At 36.7% G+C, this 21,784-nt stretch overlaps 1 protein-coding gene across 1 annotated transcript in view; it reads left to right on the forward strand.

Moving 5' to 3' along the window:
* MPP7 (membrane protein, palmitoylated 7 (MAGUK p55 subfamily member 7)) overlaps positions 1–21,784 on the forward strand; it is a gene marked incomplete at both ends in the record, with an annotated part of 42,031 nt that overhangs the window by 10,568 nt on the left and 9,679 nt on the right. Inside the window, 4 exons of the mRNA XM_010135663.1 lie at positions 527–601; positions 1,205–1,401; positions 1,934–1,998; positions 20,322–20,492. Of these exons, the coding sequence (XP_010133965.1) occupies positions 527–601; positions 1,205–1,401; positions 1,934–1,998; positions 20,322–20,492 (508 nt within the window). The remainder of the gene's footprint in view (positions 1–526; positions 602–1,204; positions 1,402–1,933; positions 1,999–20,321; positions 20,493–21,784) is intronic.

The following is a 21,784-nucleotide window of genomic DNA, read 5'->3' on the forward strand; positions in this document are numbered from 1 at the left end:
GAAAGATGAATGGATGAGGTGGTCGATGATGGCTAACTTGTTTTAAGATTTATAGCAGAGGGCTCCTTTTCCATTTAGTACACGTAGTCTATTCAAATATGTTTTTCTTTTCCAGTTTCTTAAAGTTGCCAAAAGAATAAATCCCCCCAATAGTTTTATATGATAAATATTGCACAAGCCAGGAATCTAGCAGTTGCCTCTAATGTGCATGCATTTTAGCTGTAGCATTTGCTTTTGCTTTCAGTGCAGAAGCAGGACTTCTGAAACATGCAGGGCCCAGTTTTTAACAGCCCATCTCTTGCCACCAATAAAGCAAATAAAACCGAGCATTTCAAGTGGGTATTTTAATCTTTACAATGCAAAGTTTGGTGTGGCGAAGCTGTCGGACTCCATGGATCATGCTTGCGAGAGAGTAGATTAATTATTTTTGAGTATTTTTAAATAAGTTTTCATTTCTTTCCTTTTAAGATTACTTTGGAATGTACAGCTTAATTCTCAGTGCATTTTCTCTTCAAATGTTCACCAGGCTCAGTCTCAAGGAGCAATTACATTTAAAATAATACCTAGTGTGAAGGAAGAAGTGCCAGTGAAGGAAGGCAAGGTAGGCAAGGTTGTTTTGGATGCTATTGCACTGTCATGTTGAGAATACTTGTTGTTTGCTTGGATGACAGATCAAAGAATGTGATTTATGCCTCTGGACTCAGTTTTTCTAACCTGACACCATGTAGCACACTGTACACTTCAATTCTCACATGCTGGATTTACAAGTGGGTGCAACATGGTTCTTAAATACTAACTGCAGCTGTGAATTCGCCATAGATAATCTTTTGTCTTCTGTGATGGCTTGCTTTCAAGAACTCCTTTTCATCATACACTGCGTAGAAGACACTTGATGTAGCACCTTGGTTCAAAAGTTTCTCCTCCTCCCTTCCCCATAAGGACACACTAGTCACCTGCAAAGTCCTATTTGCCTTGGATCATAGAGCCTTTACGACATTGGGATTGCGGCTGCAGAAGCAATGAGTTTAACATTCCCATGTGAACTTCTAATGTTAGACATCCATAATGATGTTTTACAGCAGTAAATGTTTATTGCTTTACATTATTTAGTTCAATGGGTTTGAACAGTAAAAGCAGAAAAGGGAGATACCTTTGGATTACATTTAATATTTTGATTCTAAAGATAAAACACAATTTGTTTCAGATGTTTATCAGAGCTCTATTTGACTATGATCCTAATGAAGATAAAGCAATTCCTTGTAAGGAAGCTGGACTTGCTTTCAGAAAAGGAGATATTCTTCAGATCATGAGCCAGGACGATGCAACCTGGTGGCAGGCCAAACACGAAGGTGATGCCAATCCCAGAGCAGGCTTGATCCCTTCAAAGCATTTCCAGGAGAGGTGAGCTACTGAGAAGCATGTTCCATTATTTTTTGTAAGAGAAGACACCTATTTGCTGAGTTGTTAAGTTAGCATAGTTGTCATGTGTAATGCTCATAGATTACATGGGTATGATAAACCTGCATTTGCAGCAAGACAGCTGAACTTGGAAACCTGTTGCTGAAATACTTTGGATTTCCTTATTTGTCTGGCTAGAATCAATAATGACAAAAACTGATAGGATAACACAGATCCAGATTGAAAGAAAAAAACCCATGGAAAATAACACATCAGTTTCTGTATTCACACTGATGTACTATGCAGGAGTAAGAACTGCAGCAGGTTTTGGAGAGCTTATAAAAATTTGAGGCTGAGGATTTCATTTTTTTAGATTGTGAACAGATTGCATCGTTTCAAGTTAATTTCTTATAAAATCTTCTGGATATTTTGCAATAGTCTTATGATATTAAGTGTTTAAAGTGTTTATTAATCCCAAACTTGCAGTGAAAACTGAGGAGTTTGTGTCTTTTCCTTACCACCTCCCATTTTATAGGAGATTTGCACTAAGAAGACCAGAAGTGCAGATTCAACCACTGAAAATTCCCAACAGAAAATCATGTAAGTCTGTTAACCTGGAATAGAAATCATACTCCAGATCTCTGACCTTATAAAACAGCAGTTTTTTTCAGCCCTATGACTACAGGATGCATTTCTCCTGGGCACAATAGCTTCTTGATCACATTTTATCGCTAGGAAAATAAATATAAGAACTGAAATCAAAGGCTTTAAAAGTAGCTAATGATTTTTCCCAAACTCTGACTTTGTTTTTGAGGCACCAAGCCCAATTAATGTTTTGATACATAATTTTACAAAGGTTGAAGAGTGTTATTTTCCTGTTGAAAAAGTACAGAATTGGCCCAACAGTTTATATAATTTGGACTGCATCAATACAGTGAAATTTATATTGTCAGTGAGACAAAAGGTCGAACAGTTGCCCCTTCTCTCCTCCATATAGTTGGTGATTTTCTGTGTCCTATGAAGCAGCACAGATTTTTAAAAGTCAGGATGTTCGGTTCTTTGACAGGCTTTCACAGAATCACTTCTTACTGTTTATTTAAACAAACTAATTCTTAATAGTTTCTGCTTTTAAATATAGTAGTTCTACAACATAAGAAAAATAAGCTCTAAGAAAGCCCATACATTGAAACAAATATATTTTTTTCCACTGGAATGTAAATCAACATCTGTTTTAAGTATTATTGCATATTTTACTTGACCTGTTACTTCTTTCAGTTGTACAAACTCACAACAAAGTGAGTACAGTGTAAGAAACTATCGCGCTTCAGTAGGATTTAAATCCTAAATACAAATATGTTTGTGAATTCAACTAGAAATAGTCAGAAAGTAGTCTAAAATGTCAAACCATCTTTCATTCTCTAACATTAAAACAAAAAGTATGGACACTATGGCAAACGTATGGCAGTGGATGCTGGCACAGTAAGTGCAAAACTAAATGCTTTCAACTTTAAAACTTCTCACCTAAGTTTCTGTTGCAATTTTCCTAAGTTCTTGCTATGGCTTTTGCATTCTGAAATTTGACAATTACAGTTAGTTTTCTATTAATCTGCATTTTCTGTCTTTCATTCCATTTCACTATTTGATTGTGCGTGCTAATGCTGTTGTTAACTCCAAAGACCGTGATTAGCTTTGTAATTACAATAACAGACTATATATATTGCACTATAGCTTTTCTAATTTACATAGATCTCAGAAGCAAAGAGAAGCTCCTCCAGCTTGTAGTAAATCTGTTGTTTTTCTAGGTTCTAGGTCAAGTTGCTCTTCCCCAGTTTTGGAAAAGTGTCTGATCCCAGGGTATAGCTATTTCTCTCTGTCCACTGTTCTTGAATCTGGATAATACCCTCAACAAGAGCCTTCAATTAAGGTGGCACTGGTGCTTTTGAAGAGGTAAATCAGCTGCTGCAGCAACACTGCATGAATCCTTTTGTAATGGACTGCATCTTTTTAGTGACCTTGAAGTGAAAGGTTTTACAAGATGCATCTCACCCTTGCAAATAGGCACCTGATCTTGATTGGGAATTGCAAAAATTGCAACCTAAAGAAGACCCACAGCACGATGTCTACTATTGTTGCCTCTGCTGTTTCCAGACTTTCCCTTAAGTAGCTTAAACAAGGGAGAAGAGTTTGTCTCTTCCTCTCCTTTCCTTTAAAACCTGACAAAGCCTTAGCGTCAAGCGGTATGCCTGTTACCATTCTGTTTTAGACTTTAAACAAAGCAAGGTTCAGCTAAATACCGTCTAGAAGGCAGTGATTCCTCTTGAACAAGGCCAGACAGCAGAGCGTTGTGGGTTTGTCATTTCCTCTCTTCCCCATTTCTTAGGATAATCTGTTGCTCTGTCTGGCAGAGTTCCATAGGAAGAGGAGAAGCGCTGTTCGGAGTAGAGGTCCATCCCTTCAGTCAAAGACTAAACGTGTTTTTAGTGCTGGGAGGGAATTCAGATTCTTCATAGAGGAGGCATTTTAAGGACCAGAATTCAGCTATAGAAAATATGTTGTGAGTAGGGTGTTGCTCAAGATGATCTCAGGAAAATCTTCCACTTGCCTGGCTTTTCAAGAAGATTCCACGTAAGCTGGGAAACTTTGTGCCCTTGTGATCTTTCTAAAGTTAGGCAGCTTTTTCACGTTACCAAGCACGGCAGTAAAGCTGTCAGATGTGGAGGCAGTGTCTGTATTTGTGCGCAGCGATCACGTTGCCAAAACTGGAGATGCTGGAAGATCATGAATTGCTTAGCTGAACAAATAGCATACTGCCCGTATTGGAAACGTTTAGGGAAGGTGGCACAGAGGACAGAAAACTGAAAAGTGCTGCTGGGTCTGTGTTTTGTATTTTTTTTTTTTTTTTTTTTTTTTTTTTTTTTTTTTTTTTTTTTTTTTTTTTTTTTTTAGCCTTTTCTGTTTTGTGGGGTCTGGCCCACTGATTATTGTCCTCTAAAGTTTTATTAAATAAGTTCCTGTGTAAGGAGGTGGAATTGGTAATGCTTGATTTTGTCTAATTTGTTTTTAATCCCATACTACAGACCCTCAGCTTGACATAGGGTTCTCCAATGTTTGGAAGGGTAATTGTCTGGGGAAATTGATGTTCTGTAGATCTTTCTGAACTAGCTGTGTATTGGCTATTGCAGTTGATCCGGTCCAATCATATGACCTGAATTTCCCTAGCAGTTTAGAGGGAAAGGACAATTTCCCAGCTGGTATTCTCATAGCTTCCCAACGACAAAGGACCTGTTGACTTCAGCAGAGCTGCTAATAAAAGTTCCTTTTCTGACAGAACAGGGAGTTGCACTAGAAAGCTTTCTTGAGACATGGTAAGCACCACTGGATGTCAGCCTGCGGTGTTCAGCCAACTCATTCTACAAATCCCAGGTTTTGTAATGGGGAAGAAACATGTCTTTGTTTTTAATAGGAAGAATCAAGAAGAAATATTCTATTTTCTTGGATACTCAAAAAATGTGAGTCAGCTCTGGTTTCTTAGGTGGGCTTCCAGGGTGCAGTGTCCTTCTACTCAAAAATTAAGCTAAAAATTTGTCAAAATTTAAAACGTGAGAAGAGTCCTTTGATGTATTTTTGACTCTCTTCTCAAGCCAGTTCTGGAACTAGGAAGGACTGTTGTGTTTTTCTAGAAAAAGACCTCTCTGAAACATAGTAAATAACTGTATTTATGGTTACATTAATGTCCATCAGGATTTGCTCTGGTAATTATATTTCCAAACCTGCAAGGAACTGGATTGGCTTACTTTTGGGAAGCCTACTTTCAATTTCCCATTTTGAATTTTTTACTCTTTCCAGCATAGCAATGCACGTTGTGTAAAGTTGTTAATCTTCACACGTCTTTGTGTATCATAAATTTGGAAGCAAAATGGAAGTGGGTTTTTTTAGTGATGCTTGTATGTATACACACATCAAGGAACGAGAGTAGAGGATACTTTCCAAAGAATTTTTTTTTCGGTGCAAATAATTCATGCTGAAAAAAACAGAAATACAACCTAGTTCTGAATTATCCAAAGGCTCATTTTACAATGGAAATGCCAATTCTTAGCTTTACTTTAATAACCAAGTCAACCGTTTCATTCTGTCTATGTGTAAAGTGAATATAAGTACAAGTAAATACTTCAGCTTTGTGGAATATACATACACACACCTGCCCCAGCATTTAGCCATTTTCTTGAAGGGCAAAACAGAATCATTCTCACATTACACCAGTCAAAGAGAAAAACCTTTAGCGTGTCTTGTGTACACTGGAGGAGGGGGCAAAACAGTGTACATACCATATTGAAAGGTAAGTGAAATCACTCTTTTTCATTTGCAAATGGAGAAGGTGCATACTTTGATGGTATCTGGTGGTAGGGTTGAAGGAAACTGATAATATAGGTGGAGTCTATACTGACAAGAGATGGTTTTGCATGGAGAGGAAGAAGCAAAAAAGCAGGAATAAAGAAATAAAGAGAAAAGGAGGGAGGTGAAATTTCATATTGAGAATGAAGAAAAGGAGAAAGTCTTGGAACAAGGGCAATAGAACAACAGATTGACAAAAGCTGCCCATAAACCCCTTTAGGCAAAACTCCACAGAACATGAGCTTTAAAATTATTAGATATGCAAAACCAGTATTATGCAAGAGCATTACTATAGTCACTATTTGCTCTACACGTCAGTTTAAAATTGTTTAAATCAAACACTATCGTATTTGCTTTGTTTTTGAAATGTGGAATGCAATAATTACTAATAGGAGCTCTGACCTGCCTTGTTTTGTTATTATTGGTAGAAAACCTCAGTAAGTTCAACATTAATATTTGATAAGTTTTAAAAACATGAGTAAGTGACAGTTTGAAGTGCTGACTGGCTGATAAGGTTGATAGTGTTACTTCCCAGGCTCTGGGTTAGTGCAGAAATGATGGAGGGATAATAAACTCTGAACCATTTTTCTCTACTTAACAGCAATGACTTCAGCAAAACAGCAGTGTTGTGCATTAATACTATGAGAAAATTTTACTGGGGAAAAAATGAGAAGAAAAAGCTGCATAGAAAAGAAAATAGGAAAATGGAATGAAAGTAAAGGAATAGTGGTGCATGAGATTGTGTAAGTAGGACTAACCCTTTGCGTAATGGGATGTGAACACGCAGCATACCTGACGTGGGGTGCGAGGGAGCTCTTTGGGATGCAGAGGGAGGTACAGCAGAGGAGTGTCTGGCTGCATGCGGTTAGCTTTGGTGTGTCCGAGCTTGTGAGCCCAAAATGAATGCTGGCTCTGCAGAAACGTGCTCACCTGGTGTTCCTCAATAATGCTTAACAGTATTCCTGGCTTTAGCAAGTCACTTCAGCTTGCATACAACTTTGTAGCCAGAGCTGGCTCTGTGAGTTCTCCTGTCACTGCATGCTGGCTAATTAGGAGTGGCGTGAGACTCAGCACGGGGAAGAATTCGTTTGTTTAATAGCTCCCAGTCTTTCCACTTGAATACCAGGACTACTCATGCTCTGACTGCAGTAATCATCGCCAAAACCCTGTGGTCATTCTTGCATTTGTAGCTTGCTTTAATTTTTAGATAAAACAGTGAATACATGGGCTTTTTTGCGGGGGGAAAAAAAAAAGACAATATCTTTGAATAGCAAGCAAGTAACTTACTGTTTTGCAGTTGTTATAGACTACAATAATCAGCCAAGACATTATATTCCTTCAGCATAATTTTGCTTTCACAGCAGTTACTGTGTTTATTCTTATGTTATATAAGTATTGTGTCTGGTATGAAAATGACTGGTAACTCTATATTTTATGCTAGTGTAACTTCTGTTAGCTTGTGCAGTGCATGCATATGTGTATGTGTGTATCTACACCCTGTGTGTATAGTTATATATAGATATGTGTATGTATGTAGCATATATGACATATAGAGCTGTTCAGAGATGTCTTTTCTATGAAAATACATTTGTTCTGTATATTTACTGCTAAATGCAAATACGTACTGTGGCAAAGCCATCATCACAGAGTTTTTCTAGGGCTTAAAACCCATTTTTCTTTTAATTTTCATTTACCATATGTGATTGGTGTTATATGAGCAAGAGGAAACATTTTACTGCAGCCAAATGGTGTTCATTCAAACAAGATGTAACACAATTTATCCATAGATGAGTGTCCTGTGAATTGAAGATAGTGTTCTGCCAACAAAAGAATTTAAACAGGCTAAAAGAACGAATGCTTTGTACCACTTGTATTTGAAGACCAAACATTTGGAATAAATGTATAGTAGGACTCTTTTGCTTGTTATAATTGCTGCACAGTCTTAACTCTGCCTTTCTTCTCAGTATTTTTCTGTGCTCGTATCTGAAACTTGAGTGCCCATCTGCAGGTAGTTACAGTAAAACCAAAAAATAAACCAGACCTATAGAGTTAAATTAGCACATTAGCATCTTTGTTCGGAAGTGTCTGCTCCATACAAATACTAACTTCCTGCTGCCACAGAGAAATTAAGGAGACCTGAAGCTGGATGACATTTGAGTCAAGGTCACATGAGACAGAAGTGGAAAAGGATCTCACAAACTCTTGCTCTTTCCTTCACCGCAAGACTATCCTTCTTCATTTTTCAAAATGTCTTGGTAGAGATACTGTTATCTGATGATGTTATAAGAGGATTAAATTACATCACTTTAAATTTCCTCTAGCATGAACGTATCTGTATCATTTAATCTACAAAACTCTATAGGACAAAAACCTGCAAAGCAGTATAAATGTCAGTTGCTATGTGGGGCTTTTCACTAAGAAATTGAGAATTTTTTAATATACTCACTGTACAACACAATTTCTTGCTTACTAGAGTGAAATAGAATTTAAGTGATGTTGTAACTTGCTTGTGATAAGAAACTAGAACAGAGCTGCTGGATCTAATTTTAGACTGAGAAAAATTTAAGTAAGATTCTTTGATGGAAATATAGTTGAAAGAAAGTCAGCAAAAGCTAAAAATTTTAATCTGGTGCTGGACTGTTGGAAGTTCCTGGAGTGGCATTGCTTTTGAGTTTCATAAGTAATATAATTTAGGTGAGGCTCCCGAAACAAAGTCTTAGTATATTTCAGTTAAAACAGATTAAAAAAAAATACAGTGTATGTGATACTGTTTTGCATTGTTCTGGTTTAACATACTGGCTCAGCTGAAATCTTTCTAAAATTAATAAAAACACCTATTTCCTAAGCTTCCATCGCACTTGTGTTTCCTATTTCTTTTTTACCATTTATGTCTTGGTACTGCTTTGTTGTTGTTTCACAAGCCTGTTCTGTGACTATTATTTTTTTTGTGGCTTCCTCTCCCTTCTTACCACACTACATTTAATTGATCGTATTTCTTCTTTTTTCAGTGTTTTATTTGCTCCATGTAGCCTTATGGGTTATTTTTTTTCCATGTTGTCACTACTTTTATGTTCCTACTTCTCATCAGATTTTCTCCTCTTTAGTTTCTGTCCTCTTTTAGTCTCTTATTTGTTCCTTCCAGATAAACACCTCTGTTTTCTTTCTCATTCCACTTTCCATTTAGTGAAATTATCCTGGCCTGAGATCTAACCCAATTTTCCATGTTTCTAAACTTTGGAGTTTTAGGCATGTATCTGCACATATCTGCTGCACACTTACAGCTGCTTCAAACACAAAGCTGTATTAGTTAGTGGTGAATCACAATACAAATTTCCCTGGCAAATAAGCCTTGGCTTTACTAGGGACAGTGAGTAACCCTGCTAAAATTCCTGGTAAAGTTCAAATTGGGAGCTACATGTGGATGACTGTTTCATAGCTGCATTAAGCTGTGAAGACACACTTATTTCGCACATCTTTTCATTATAGACTGTTACCTTCAACCTTAGGAGTTGCCCAAGAAACCAAGAGCAGTAGTAAGAAGGAAGATTTTTTACAAAATACAAAAAGTACTTAACTTTTATCTCAGCATTAAACCTCAACTTGTAGAGTTTTTGGCTTGTGCTCTCTGTGATCAACTGACTCACTTAGGAATCCTAACATTTTTTTTTTTTTTTTATGGATAAGACTATTCCCTTTCCTAGCAGGAGTAGCCAAGAGGCTTGGGTTCCCTTCAGCAGCTCTCAGCCCTGCTGCTGTTTTCTCCACCATCTCCCACACTTGCAGGTCTTCTTTGCAGGCCTGCAGTGGTCAGTGTTGAGTGACACCATACCTGTATGTACATACAGACCTCTTCTTCTCCTGGTCGAGTCTTTCATATTCATAAATGAGGACTTGTCTGTTTCCAATGATAGAATACCAAACAGTATATTTTAAAATGCACAGTCACTAGTTAAATCAAATAACTTTGAATTCAGGAGGCTTTTTAGATTTGAACTTGATTTGAGCGTTAGTGACTTGTTTCCAGGAAATACATCGCAGCCCGTTGAAAGTCATGGAAATGGAAATACAGAAAAGCTTGTCATGCATATCAGGAAGTGTAAGAGGTCTCTCAGCCCAGAGAAGGAGAAAGAAATAGTACCTGGAAGCCAGCCTGCCATCCTAGGTCCAGATTTAGGGCATTTGTCACTTCAAGAGACCGGAGTGTTTAAGGTCGGGAGAGGAAAAAGGAGCCAACACTTTTACCCTCAACTCACAAAACTGTTGGCACTCTTTGAAGGCACCAGATGTGGTCAACCAAACATTGCTTCACCTTAGAAGACTTTCCAGACTACTAACACCGTATGGTTACCTCGAGTGTAGTAATAAGCTTTAAATGGATTCAGAGAAGTCTTTAAAATTAATATTTTAAAACAAGTCCTGAAGAAGAAAGGTGCCAAGAAATGATTCTGCAAAACAGTGTTCTTCCCCTGGCTGAAAAGACTTGCATCCGTGTCATGACATTAAATGGGAGCAACGCTTCCGTGTAGTCGGATAGGCAGGAGATGTTTGACCTAGCCTTTGTTTGGTACATCAGTTACACATGAAAGATTGTAAAATAGCTCTTGGGTATTTTTTTCGCATTCTGAGGAAAGACTTGCTTCATGGAAACTCCTTGAGATATTTACATTTTAGGCAAATTTATCCAGATTCCAAAGGAAATTTGATTTAGATGTAGATTGCAAAGTCTCTCTATAAATCTAGGCCTTAGTATGTAATATCTTTGTGAACAAATATTCATGAAATTTATTTTGCTTTTCTGTAAAAGCCCAAAGATGATATCATCATACATTTGTAAAAATGTATGTTTTCCACTATAAAGGAGGCAGAAATGTATTGACTTCCTGTAGGTAAGCAGAAAGCCCTAAGTAGATCTATTACATTAGCGTAAGAGAAAAAATGGCAAGATAATATAAACTCTTTCAGCATTTTTTCAGCTACAACTATAGATGTTTAAAAAAACCTCTCAAAACCCCCCCTCTGCAGGCAGTAGCAGCTGTTTACGTGCATAAAAATACTGAGACCATGTTCATAGTAGTGTTTCTTCAAAATTCTAGGTTAAGACTGATTAAACTGAATTAACAAACTTTGCATTTAATACCAAAGAGCTCTTCCATGACAACTGGAGGATTGTAAGGTCATTGCTACCAAATAAATAGTGGAAGAATCTCATACGGGAAATTTAAAGTTCACATAATATTTCAGTTTTTTAGGTTATTTTCTAACTGAATGTAGTTAAACACAGTGCTGGTATGTTGGTATATCAATATAATAGGTGTTATCAAGAGGATTTTATAGTAGTTCACATAGCTAATTTTTTTCTATTTTTGAAGTATTAAACAATAATACTTTGTTTTTTTGGCTGTTCTAAGATGAGGAAGCAGTTGAGTGTGGTAGGTGCATTTTTCTTCTTCAATTTAACTTCTCTTTCTTAAGTTATGTTTTCACTCAATTTAACGATTTCCTTTCTGATTTTTCCTTTGTGCTTCTCAGAGGAAATTGAAGGTACATGTACAAAAGTTTCCCTGCATAGTCCAATAATCTTATTTTGAGAACATGTGTTTAGAATTAAATTTAGTCCAGCATTTCTAAGAGATGTTATACGTATAATGCTTTTATATTCTCACCAAGTACCAAATCGTCTTTTAAAGTAGATAAAAATACCAGAATAATCCTAGTTGCTTCATGTAAAGATCAGTAATTTGAACTATTGTGTTAAACTGCTTTGTCTCTCTTGAACTTCTGCAACATATGTAGAGAAAAGTAGTATCATAAAATAATATTAGCAAAACTTGGGTGGGCTGGGATGGAAAGAGCTCGTTCTGGCTTAATTACATGGCAGCGAGAGATCTTCCATTTCTAATTAATACTGACGAAGTATTTCTCTGAGATGGGAGAAAGTTCATCCATTTAGTATCATCTTTACCGTTTTCCCTCTGAGTGTAGCCAGTTACTGTTTTGCTTGCAGCATATGTTAAAGTAATAGCAGCTGATCTCTTGTATTCTTTTTTTTAACTTGAGGCCTTTGTTTATAAAGGCATTAGAAATTGTAGCTCATATTTTTGATCAAAGGGCCTCTGGCATGTAAAAATATACATTATAGATATTTTATATCAAATGAGAGGATGTGTTTTTGATCACAAACCTTTCTGTCTAATCCAGTGAGCCAAAACTTAAGCTAAAGTCTGATAATGTATAATTTACAAAAAAAGCTTGATTTACATCAAATATGTTTTGCTTTCTTTTAAGTGGCATCATATTTTCTATTAGCTGATGAAGTGTGAATAATACAGTGTTAGAATTCTTTATAGAATGTTTGCTGTCATCACAAGTTTTGCTTGGAAGTGTAAAAAGATCAGTGTGCATGCTGCAAAATTCCGTAATATCTCCAGCTGAAATATAAAACAATAAATGTTGCTTTCTGTTTTTGAGAAAATGGCTTATTGAAGGCTTTTTAATGCTATGCTTGGTACAGTTGTCATTTTTAAAGTAATTTCTTCTGTATTTTTTGCTGGGCTTCTAACTATTCTGCTTTATTTCTTGGCTCTTATTCTGTATGCTTTTACCCTTCGTCCAGAAGATGCTGAATATGGTGGTTACAACAGTGGATCCTATCTAGGTGAGCAATTGGTTACAAAAGACAATTTATTCCTTTCTTTCAGCTTCTTTTCGCTGGAACTACTGTGTGCACTTTGCTTTTGGGGGTAATCTGCATACAAATGTCCTTACTCTGCATGAGAAAAGCATGCACATTAAGGTTTTAAAAATGGCTCATTGGATTTGACATAAAGGATTTATGTAGTGTATGCCTTCTTCTGGTTAAACAAGCTACTAAGATACTGGTTTGATTTTTAAATCAAAATAAAAATATATATACATTTGGGAAAAATATTGACTTTTATAGGACCTTAAATAAGCGATGTGTTTAATGGAACAAAAGCATTACTGTATATGAAAAGTTTGTCATGCTTTAAAGATGCACTTTCAAGGTTTTATCCAAGTTTTGCTTACACCTCCTTTCTTTGTAGGTCTATCTAACAATTTGGGGAGAATTCAGTGAGAGAACAAAGAAAATTTGCAGGCACCAGGTTTTTTTCCACGTTACAAAATAAAATAAGTCATAATAACTCAGTAGCCTAAATTTAGCTGTAAAGCTAGTCTGAGCTCAATGTATCATTGCAGGGAGGGTGGAAGGGGAGGGGATGTAGTCTTTTGGCTTCAGCGTCAAGATTCCAAATTTCAAACAAAAGTAACATTTAAAAAAGGTGAATGTTCCATGATACGTTTCAACTTTTTAATTTGTGCCATTTTAAAAGCTATGTAAAAATATTTTCATTGAAACTGTCCAGAATTTCTGCCAGCTGAAGCCTGGCTGGAGCAGATTTTGTGGCAACTAGCCCTTTTCCCAAGGCTTTCATCCTCCTACTCCAAGAGGAACGAGAAGAAACTTGTTGAAGTGCTTTAGTACACCCAATCCACTGGGCTCACTGAAAAACCCTAGACCAGTACTGTAAACTGGAGATGGTTTTCATGTTGCACTATACTGTTTTTAAACGTGGTGTATGTAAACGGCATCAGGAACATACAAACTATATACTGAAAGAACTTTAAAGTTTTTCCAAAACCTTAGTGTGGTATAATTTCATCACGTATTTGTGGATCTAGGTTCATCTGATTATGCTGAAAATAAACTTCTTGCCTTTGCTAGTTAATCAACTAAATTAATGTTGAATTGTAATTGTACTGAGAGATCGAAGTGTGTTTGGAAGATGATACTTTGGACGTGATTCCAGGTGAACTGCATTTTCCTTATCAAATAATCTCTTTGAGACAGAAAACACATTTCCCCACCCTTCCCCCCCACCTGAATCTTTCTGTTTGCAAATACAGATTGCCTGAATTTTCAAGATGAGACTGTCACAGTTTTGCAATCAGATCTTAGTGGGCTGCTGCTTTATTTGAGAAAGAAGGTGGAAAAACAGAATCCATCTTTTTTTTCTTTTTTATTTTTTTTTGGTGCCGTAGCCTTTTCAGTTAAAAACATTTTCGTCTACAGTTTCAAAAATGGCTCAGTCGTCTAGGAAGGAGGTGTCTTGAGGAAGAGTCTAACTGTTATCCCAGATGCAAAGAATAACAATTCAAAATGGGGTGTAGTTTACTTAGGCAAAACTTCACAAAAAATTGTTGGAGAACTATTATACAGTGCAGGCAATGGTTTATCTCTTGAGAGTTTTCACACAGTGGAGTGCTGCCATCCGTCCAGAGATGGTACCTTCAGTCTTCTCATATGCTGGGTCTGTGCTGTTGGAATTAGGATGTCGGAGAGGAGAGACAGAAGACAGAACAACGGGGAGACAAAGACTAGCCAAAGGTTAGGACTAATTTTGGGGTAAGGACACAAGTATATTCACTGGTTGTGAATAATTAGGTATTTGGTTTAGAAATTACGGGTTCTTTGGAACTCTTCACTAAGAATCATTCATTAAAAATTATCCTAAGATCAAGCAGGTAGGCTTTTGAAGGTCGATGTTGCACTTTTGCATATGGTAGCAGCTCACAGTGATTTGTAACACAGATTTTCTCATGCACTCCCGTGTCTTTCTGATTCACAAACCATTAGGAGCCTAATCCTATTCAGACACATTTAGAGTTGCTTTTCTCCTAAATTATTTCTTAGATGTGTTTTCTCAAGGAACAAACTGCTGTGAAATAACTTTCTGGGCTGGACAAATGCCACTGGCTAAAGGGTAATAATTTGAACAAAACTTGCTGACCATCTGCAGGGAGGACACAGAACTCTTACCTACATGAGAGCAAATACCATATCTAACTACTGCAGTCCACCTTCCTGCTTAGAAGAGCCCTCTTTCTTTTCCACTGCTCTGAGTCATATATTCCTTCAACCTCAAGGGTAGTGAAGGCCTTCAAAAATAATTTTTTCCCTGCCTGTTGCTTTTTGGGAGTGGGAAGACAAATGTCTGTTTTTTGAAAACAGCTTATTCTGAATGTCCATCTGTGTTTTGCAGTATTGCTTTTTGAAGTGAATCCTGAACATCTCAATTTTTCTGAATGTGCATGTTCTCAAAAGATGATAGACATTTATGGCACCAAAGGGCTTGAGTCACACCAGCTAGTTCAGGATGTCTTCATGACACCTGCATAACTGCCTGGCTTTATGTTGTAACCTGTTACAAGAGCAAGGTAGTCTGAAGTAGCTTAACCACTGGGGAGGAGTTGACCTGTGCCACCTTGTATGTATTCATGCATACAGAGTTAGTATCAGGTAAGTTGAAGTATGGTAAATAATTTGTGTATTTAAGTTCTAGAATCAGTTTTCAAAGTATATATACACCAGTTACTTCCTGAAACCAAAAAGAGTAAGTCATGCTTTGTGTTACTTTTGAGAGTGTGTTATCACGTCAAGTGAACTCCAAGAATTCTCATATCACTTAATGAATTTTCAGATGATTTTATGTCTCGCTGTGTGTTTAGGGCTCTGTATTTGTTGTTGTTTCTCTCTGTGACACAGGATAATCTGTGAACATCTGACCATCTCTGAAAGAATATGTGCTTTAGACAGACATGAGGTGGTCACGAAGAGCAGAAGAGGCAGCTTTCAGAAAGCAGAATGTCTGTACCATTTGGGGTCAGATCTTTTATGTACAAGGTTATGCTACTATTCATTTTTAATCGTCTCCTCTAAAGTGACTCAGATAAATGTCATTATTTTTCACCAAATTCCAATATTTAAGTTACAGTATAGTGTTGTGTGTTTCTGCCGTAATTTCCTGAGGAATTGCTGGGGAGAACATTAGGAGTTTCCCTTTGCCAAGCTTAAATTCTAGTCACATTACTTGAATCTTTATGAACATACAGTAAATATAGATGAATAGCATCTGTTTAATATTCTCAATTTTCTCTTAAAAATCCAGACATAATCTAAATTTTTATTGACCCTGTCTAAATGTGCAAGCTGGGAATCAGTCCAGAAGCAAGCAGAGTACGGAGTCTGCTCTGTGTTTGTGCAGTTCCTGTGTAACTACAGAAATACTCAGTATACAAGCCAGTATAAAAAAGATCCTGAAATATCAACTAAAATGTTGTGTTCATACAAACCTAGATAATGACCGTAGCAGCAAATTTACTTTTGCTGGTGACATGAATACAAAAAGTACTTGTGAATGTATTTACAATTAAACAGCATTTGTTCACTCTGAATTATGTAAGATTAGGCTAAATTCAGTGAAGAATATGCATAATTTAAACACATGCTTAAGCACTTCTTTTAATGAATAAAAATGAACAAAAGCATGTGTGAGTGCTTTATAGCGCTCTGGAACCTTACTGGTAAATTTATGAAGCGTAGGTGAATTTAAATTATAATATTTCATGTTAGTGTAATTCCTCTGAATTTCAGAAATTAACTTTCTGCTTTCATGAGTACATTTGTATTTAAATTCACACATTGCACAACAATCTTTCGTTCACTTCTCCTTTAGAAATATATCATTAAATGTAAATAAGCACAGCTTTTTGCATCAGCATCCTTTTAAAATATTTTAAGGGTGACAGGTTCATGCTTTGCCTGTTTTCAGTTTGGATTTCTGTATAAGGTCCAAGTGGATTTCTCTGTGTAAATGTAAGGATGTTGTTCTGAGATGACCAAATGCAGATTGCTAGTGGTTAAAAGAATAATCACACTTTTCCTCTAGGTTTTTTGTTTTTTGGTTGGTTTTTTTTTTTCCATTCTTAGAGATTGAAAACTTACTTGTATAAGTAGTTTCTCTTGGATTGTTGTTGGGCCTTGATGAAGTTTATTAGTAGTGATTTTGATTTTTATTTCATGTTGAGAAGTGTTACTAGGTTTGGAGACATCTTTAGTTTGAGAACATGTGTTCTTCATATTTTCTTTACAGAGGCTGTTCATATTACACCAAAGCTGTTACATTCCAGCAGTAGTTTATGGGTTTACATGTTCAGTAAGCTTCTAGTCATGTAGCTGAACCCAGTGCAGCCTTCTCAACGTTCAGAAGTTTATGTTGCTTTAGTGACAGAATTTTTCCCTTTTATTTTATAGTCTGCATACTTGGCAACTAAGGTTAATCTCTGCTGATATCCATATTCCTCAGACAGTGTAGCCTGCAGCTCCTTTCATATTCATCAAGGTTTTTATTATCTGGGCAGGCAATGCTTTTTCCCTTTGTTCTTTATAGGAATTTACTTCTAAGCTTAATCTTTTTATAGAAACTTAATTTTTCTGTTGCATATCAGTATTCATTTTGGGTTTCCGTAGTGATTTTTACTGTATTTTTAATAATGCTCTATTGTTATTTTAAATATTTGAAGTCTGTTTTTCACCTTTCCTAAACTTTAAAATATGCAAACATTAGCAGAATACTTTTTTGCTTGTTTCATAAATGTTTTTATTCGTTGCAAGCACAATGTTGTTTCAGTTCAGCTTAATCTTTTTGCACAGTCATAGCTGCCTATCATATAATGCAATTATAAATGTAGAGTTCAATAGAAAATATGGTTCTTTATAAAGTAGCTTCTGAAGGTCACAGTAAAGTTGAACCACATATGTGAGGACATATAATGTTGGATATATTTGAAATGGTATCATCCTTCCTCTCCAGTTGTATGGTTTCCTTGATTTTGAAAGCCGCTTAAAGCAAGCTTTCTTGGGTTTCTGTATAGGGCTATACAGATGGGTTTTGAGGAACAGTCCAAACAACTTTCAAATTGACAATATTCTTTAAGTGGCAAAGCAATCAGTACATCACAGGCTTTTTAGTATTCAGTAGTTTTACAGAGCAGAGAAATCAGCCATGCTGGAAATGTGCTTCGTTATTTCTGGCTCACGTGTTTGTTCTTTTTAATTAATGTAATAGCTTTTCTGTAATGTCCACGTCCTAGTTCTTGTTGAACTTCTTGTTGAGCCTTCTTAATATACAGGACAATTTTCATTTTCTCGGTGAGTTTCAGTCACAGAAATATGAAATGTTTTAGTCAAGGAAATCCATGTTAGCAGTGGAACCGTATCACATGAATTTTTGTGATGCTTTATATGCAGCCTGTAAAAGTGACAAGCGACAAATCAGCCTGAAGACAGCACTGAAAGATTTTCTCCTTTTTGATTAAAAAAATAAGAATTTTTTTTTCTCTTTTAAGAGAGGAGTGAAAATTCTTAACGTAACCCACAACCTGGTAGCTTGGTGGTGAAATCTGAATAAAGTGGACGCATAAAAGAGGAACAGGTTACAAATGGTCTTACTAAAACCTAACAGCAGAGATTGAATAGGTACGAAGATTTTGCAGAAAGAATATTTTCCCTAAAGATTCTGCAGATAAACATACAAGCCAAGGTTAAGAAGCTGTTGGTAGTGGTGCTCCAAGGCGGCTACTTGGTGGCACAGAGCTCTTGGTCTTTGTAAGGTTGACACCAAACTGGAATGGAGATGATTGGTTTAGCTGCATTTGATTGCTGCCCTTACTTTGTACTTTTCCCAGATATGTGGATTTCGAGTTTTGTGACTCTTTAAACTGCTTAGTGGTGAATAGTGAATAATTATTCCTCTTACCCACCCCCCCATCCCCCCCCAGCAGAAAATGATTATTCAGAAAATTCAGAAAAAAATTCAGCTTGCTTTTTAGGGCAACTGTTTGGGTTTGTTTTTTTTTAACCTGGAGCCTTTTAGATAAGGCATCAGGAAAGTTGTAAGTCCTTTCATGTGTCTGTATTCCTAATGTTACTTTAAACTTTTCTTTATATCCTATACAGTTAGGTGTAGTTAGGTAGCAAGAAAACATTCTTGTGTCATGATGGACTTCACCCTAGGGCAGACAAGATCATCCAGGTCCTCTCTTTGGTATATAAGCTTACAGCTGTCAGCACTCCAACAGGGCTCTTCTGGCTGCAGTCACTTCAGTGTTAGAGTTCTTTAAATAATAAAATAATATCACTCACTTTATTTCATTATATTTTCATACATCATATTTTGGTCCCTTTTTCTTGGCTCATGTCTTTCTCAGTGTAGACAATGCTGTAGCTCTTAAAAATTTCATCAGCCTTTTCTGGAGATGCCAGCACTTCTCCCTTTTCATCGATTTTCATTCTACTTGTTCATATTTTGAATATGAATAGGTGGACATCACTGTAAAAGAAATTTTTCTTCCCTTTTTGTGTGTATCCACGTGTTGCAGATTCCGATAGGTACAGGGGCTCACATCAATAAAATAACTTTTTAACATCCTCTGTGATCCAGATTCTGCAAAGATTTATGCTAAGTGGAAATGTGTGTGCGTGCAAAATGCTAAGCCTGTAACTAAGCCTTGAAGGATTTTGCTTCAGATCTGGTTCTAAATATTTGCAGAACTGAGACTTGAGTTTGCCAGATACTACCTTTGAAGAAAAAAATTGTAATATGGTTACTTCTCAAGCACCTAAACATAAGTGCTATTACAAGTTTATGAAAACACATTGCTAAAAAATCCAGGGTTGCCAAAAGTTTGCACGTTTACTGTCCTGTGAAATACTCTGGGGGGTGGGGAAAGAGATTGGAATTTTTCCAGTATTTAAAGTGTAGTTTGTATTTTACTTTCTTACCCCTAAATAATGAAATGAGCGTTGCAGTTCTTCTTTGTAGTTCCTTCTAGAACAAAAGTGGTGCCATAGAGATACCAGTAAAATGTAATATAATGGAATGTAAAGGAGTCATTTGAAAAACTGTAATCATTAACAGAGGAGTAAATTACTTTTTAACATATAGCACAGAATGTTCTTTTTGTGCTGTTCTGCTTGAAAATGCCTGTGATTATCTCCTTTGGTAGTACTTAAAAGCTATGTGAAATGTCTGGTCTTGTAGGTAGGCACTGTAGATGTCACCCTGGTGATGCAATCGTAAACGCAAATTTAATAGGAGTATTAACTTTTAATATGGGTACTGTATTTTCTAAGATGTTTCATAACATTTTGGAATTTAACTAACACTGTTTGGGTTTTTGCACTTATTTTGTACTATCAGCATGTAGCTAAGCACGAAACAATTGTTCAAGGAGTTAATTCTCATTAACACTTTCAACCAACAGATGTGTTTCTACCATATACTGTATTTGATGTCTGTGTGCCATGGACATTTAACAGAAATGCATTAAGTGTGTGTTATGAGAGTCCAGACTGCATGAGTTTCCTTGTGTATATATGCTAATGTTTAAGCTATTAAAATTATCTAAATATGTCAACAACTTATTATGTTTTACAGTTTGTTGTCACAACTGTTATGATTTTATTGGTAATCTCGATTTTACAGTTTAAATAGGCACCTCATACAGTTTAAAACTGCGGGGAAAATATCATTCTAATGACCTTGCTTATTGAACATACAATACATGTTTTATTCCATGCACGAATCCTCGAACATTTGGAAGAGACTGTTTTCAAATATTTCGAGAAGGCCTACTTGCTCACTTTGAAAAAAATCCTGTTCTTATTGCAGCTGGGTTTAGAAGAAGCTTTCGTCTTAGCAGAAAAGACAAAAAAACAAACAAATCTATGTACGAGTGCAAGAAGAGTGATCAGTATGATACAGCAGATATCCCAACATATGAAGAAGTTGCAAAATATAGGCGGCAACCTAATGACAAATACAGGCTTGTAGTTCTGGTTGGTAAGTTTTTTTCTTTATTTTTGACCTGGTAAAACAGAGGACTGCTGATTAGCACAATGGTTACCACAAAATCATTTAGAGTGGAATGGATGTCAGGGGTCACCTCATCCACCCTCCCACTCAGCAGGGTTAACGCTGAATTCTGAGCACATTGCTGATGGCAGCAACTTCAGGAACCTGTCTTCCCACCATGTGTTCTCTTGTCTTCCCACCTCACACCTCAGTAGAGAGGTGGCCTTCATCCTCTCAGCAGGTATCAGAAGGGTGCTGATGGGTCTCCCTGAAGACATCTCTTCTCCAAGCTAGACAAGGCCAGTTCCCTCAGCCTCTCCTCACAGGTCACATGCTTCAGCATCTTGGAAGCCCTCTGCTGGCTTTGCTCCAGTTAATCAACATATTTGTTGTAGTTGCAGGGCCGGTTATGGACAGAGCATTCCTCACAGGGTCTAACAAGTGCTGAGTAAAGGGGAGGAATCATTTCCCTCCGTCTACAGGATAGGCTGTTGCTGATGCAGCACAGTCTTCTGTTAGCCTTCATTGCTGCCAGTGTGTGCCGTGGGCTCATGATCAGCTCCCTGCCCACCTGGACCTGCAGGCCCTTTTCATCCAGGCTGCTCCACAGCCAGTCAGTCCCCAGCCTGTACTGCTGTGGTGCTTAGTCTATCCCAGATGCAGGACTTTGTAACTGTCCGTATCTGTTCTTCTATAATCTGTCAAAATGCATTGCTTCCATCTCCCAAAAAAAGAGAAAGTACATTATCTTAAATTTGTTAAAGGAAACTATTGGAGTACCAATGAGTAATGAGTAAACATTCCTACCAATGAGTAATGCCTCATTGCTTATTAGCAATTATCTTACAGTAGCGCATAGATGCTTCATTAGTAAAGTTTCCTCCGTTCTGAAAGCAGCAGAGCAGAGAAATATGACCCTCTATCTGGGACTGTTATGAACTGTTGAGTAAACAGTTGAGTAGCTGTGTTTTTATATCGCTCATATCCAAGAGAACATTAAATTTAGTTTTTAATAAACAGTTTTGTCACTCTCCAGCACTAAAATTCAGCCACCTACTATAGTGTGATCACTGTGAGATTGTGGGCTATGTACAACAAGTAATAATATGGCTGAGTTGATTTTATAGTTACATCAACAGAGCGCAGTGCTAAAGTGTGATAAGTAGACTTTTAATAACAAATTGCGCGTGTCTGATCTAAGGAATACCTAGAAGTTTCATTTGATTTTTGTGGTAATAAATCAAATGGATAAAGTGTGCTTTTTCAGTAACAACAGCGGT

This window comes from Buceros rhinoceros, unplaced genomic scaffold (genome assembly GCF_000710305.1).
Source record: "Buceros rhinoceros silvestris isolate BGI_N320 unplaced genomic scaffold, ASM71030v1 scaffold29924, whole genome shotgun sequence".
NCBI lineage: Eukaryota > Metazoa > Chordata > Aves > Bucerotiformes > Bucerotidae > Buceros > Buceros rhinoceros.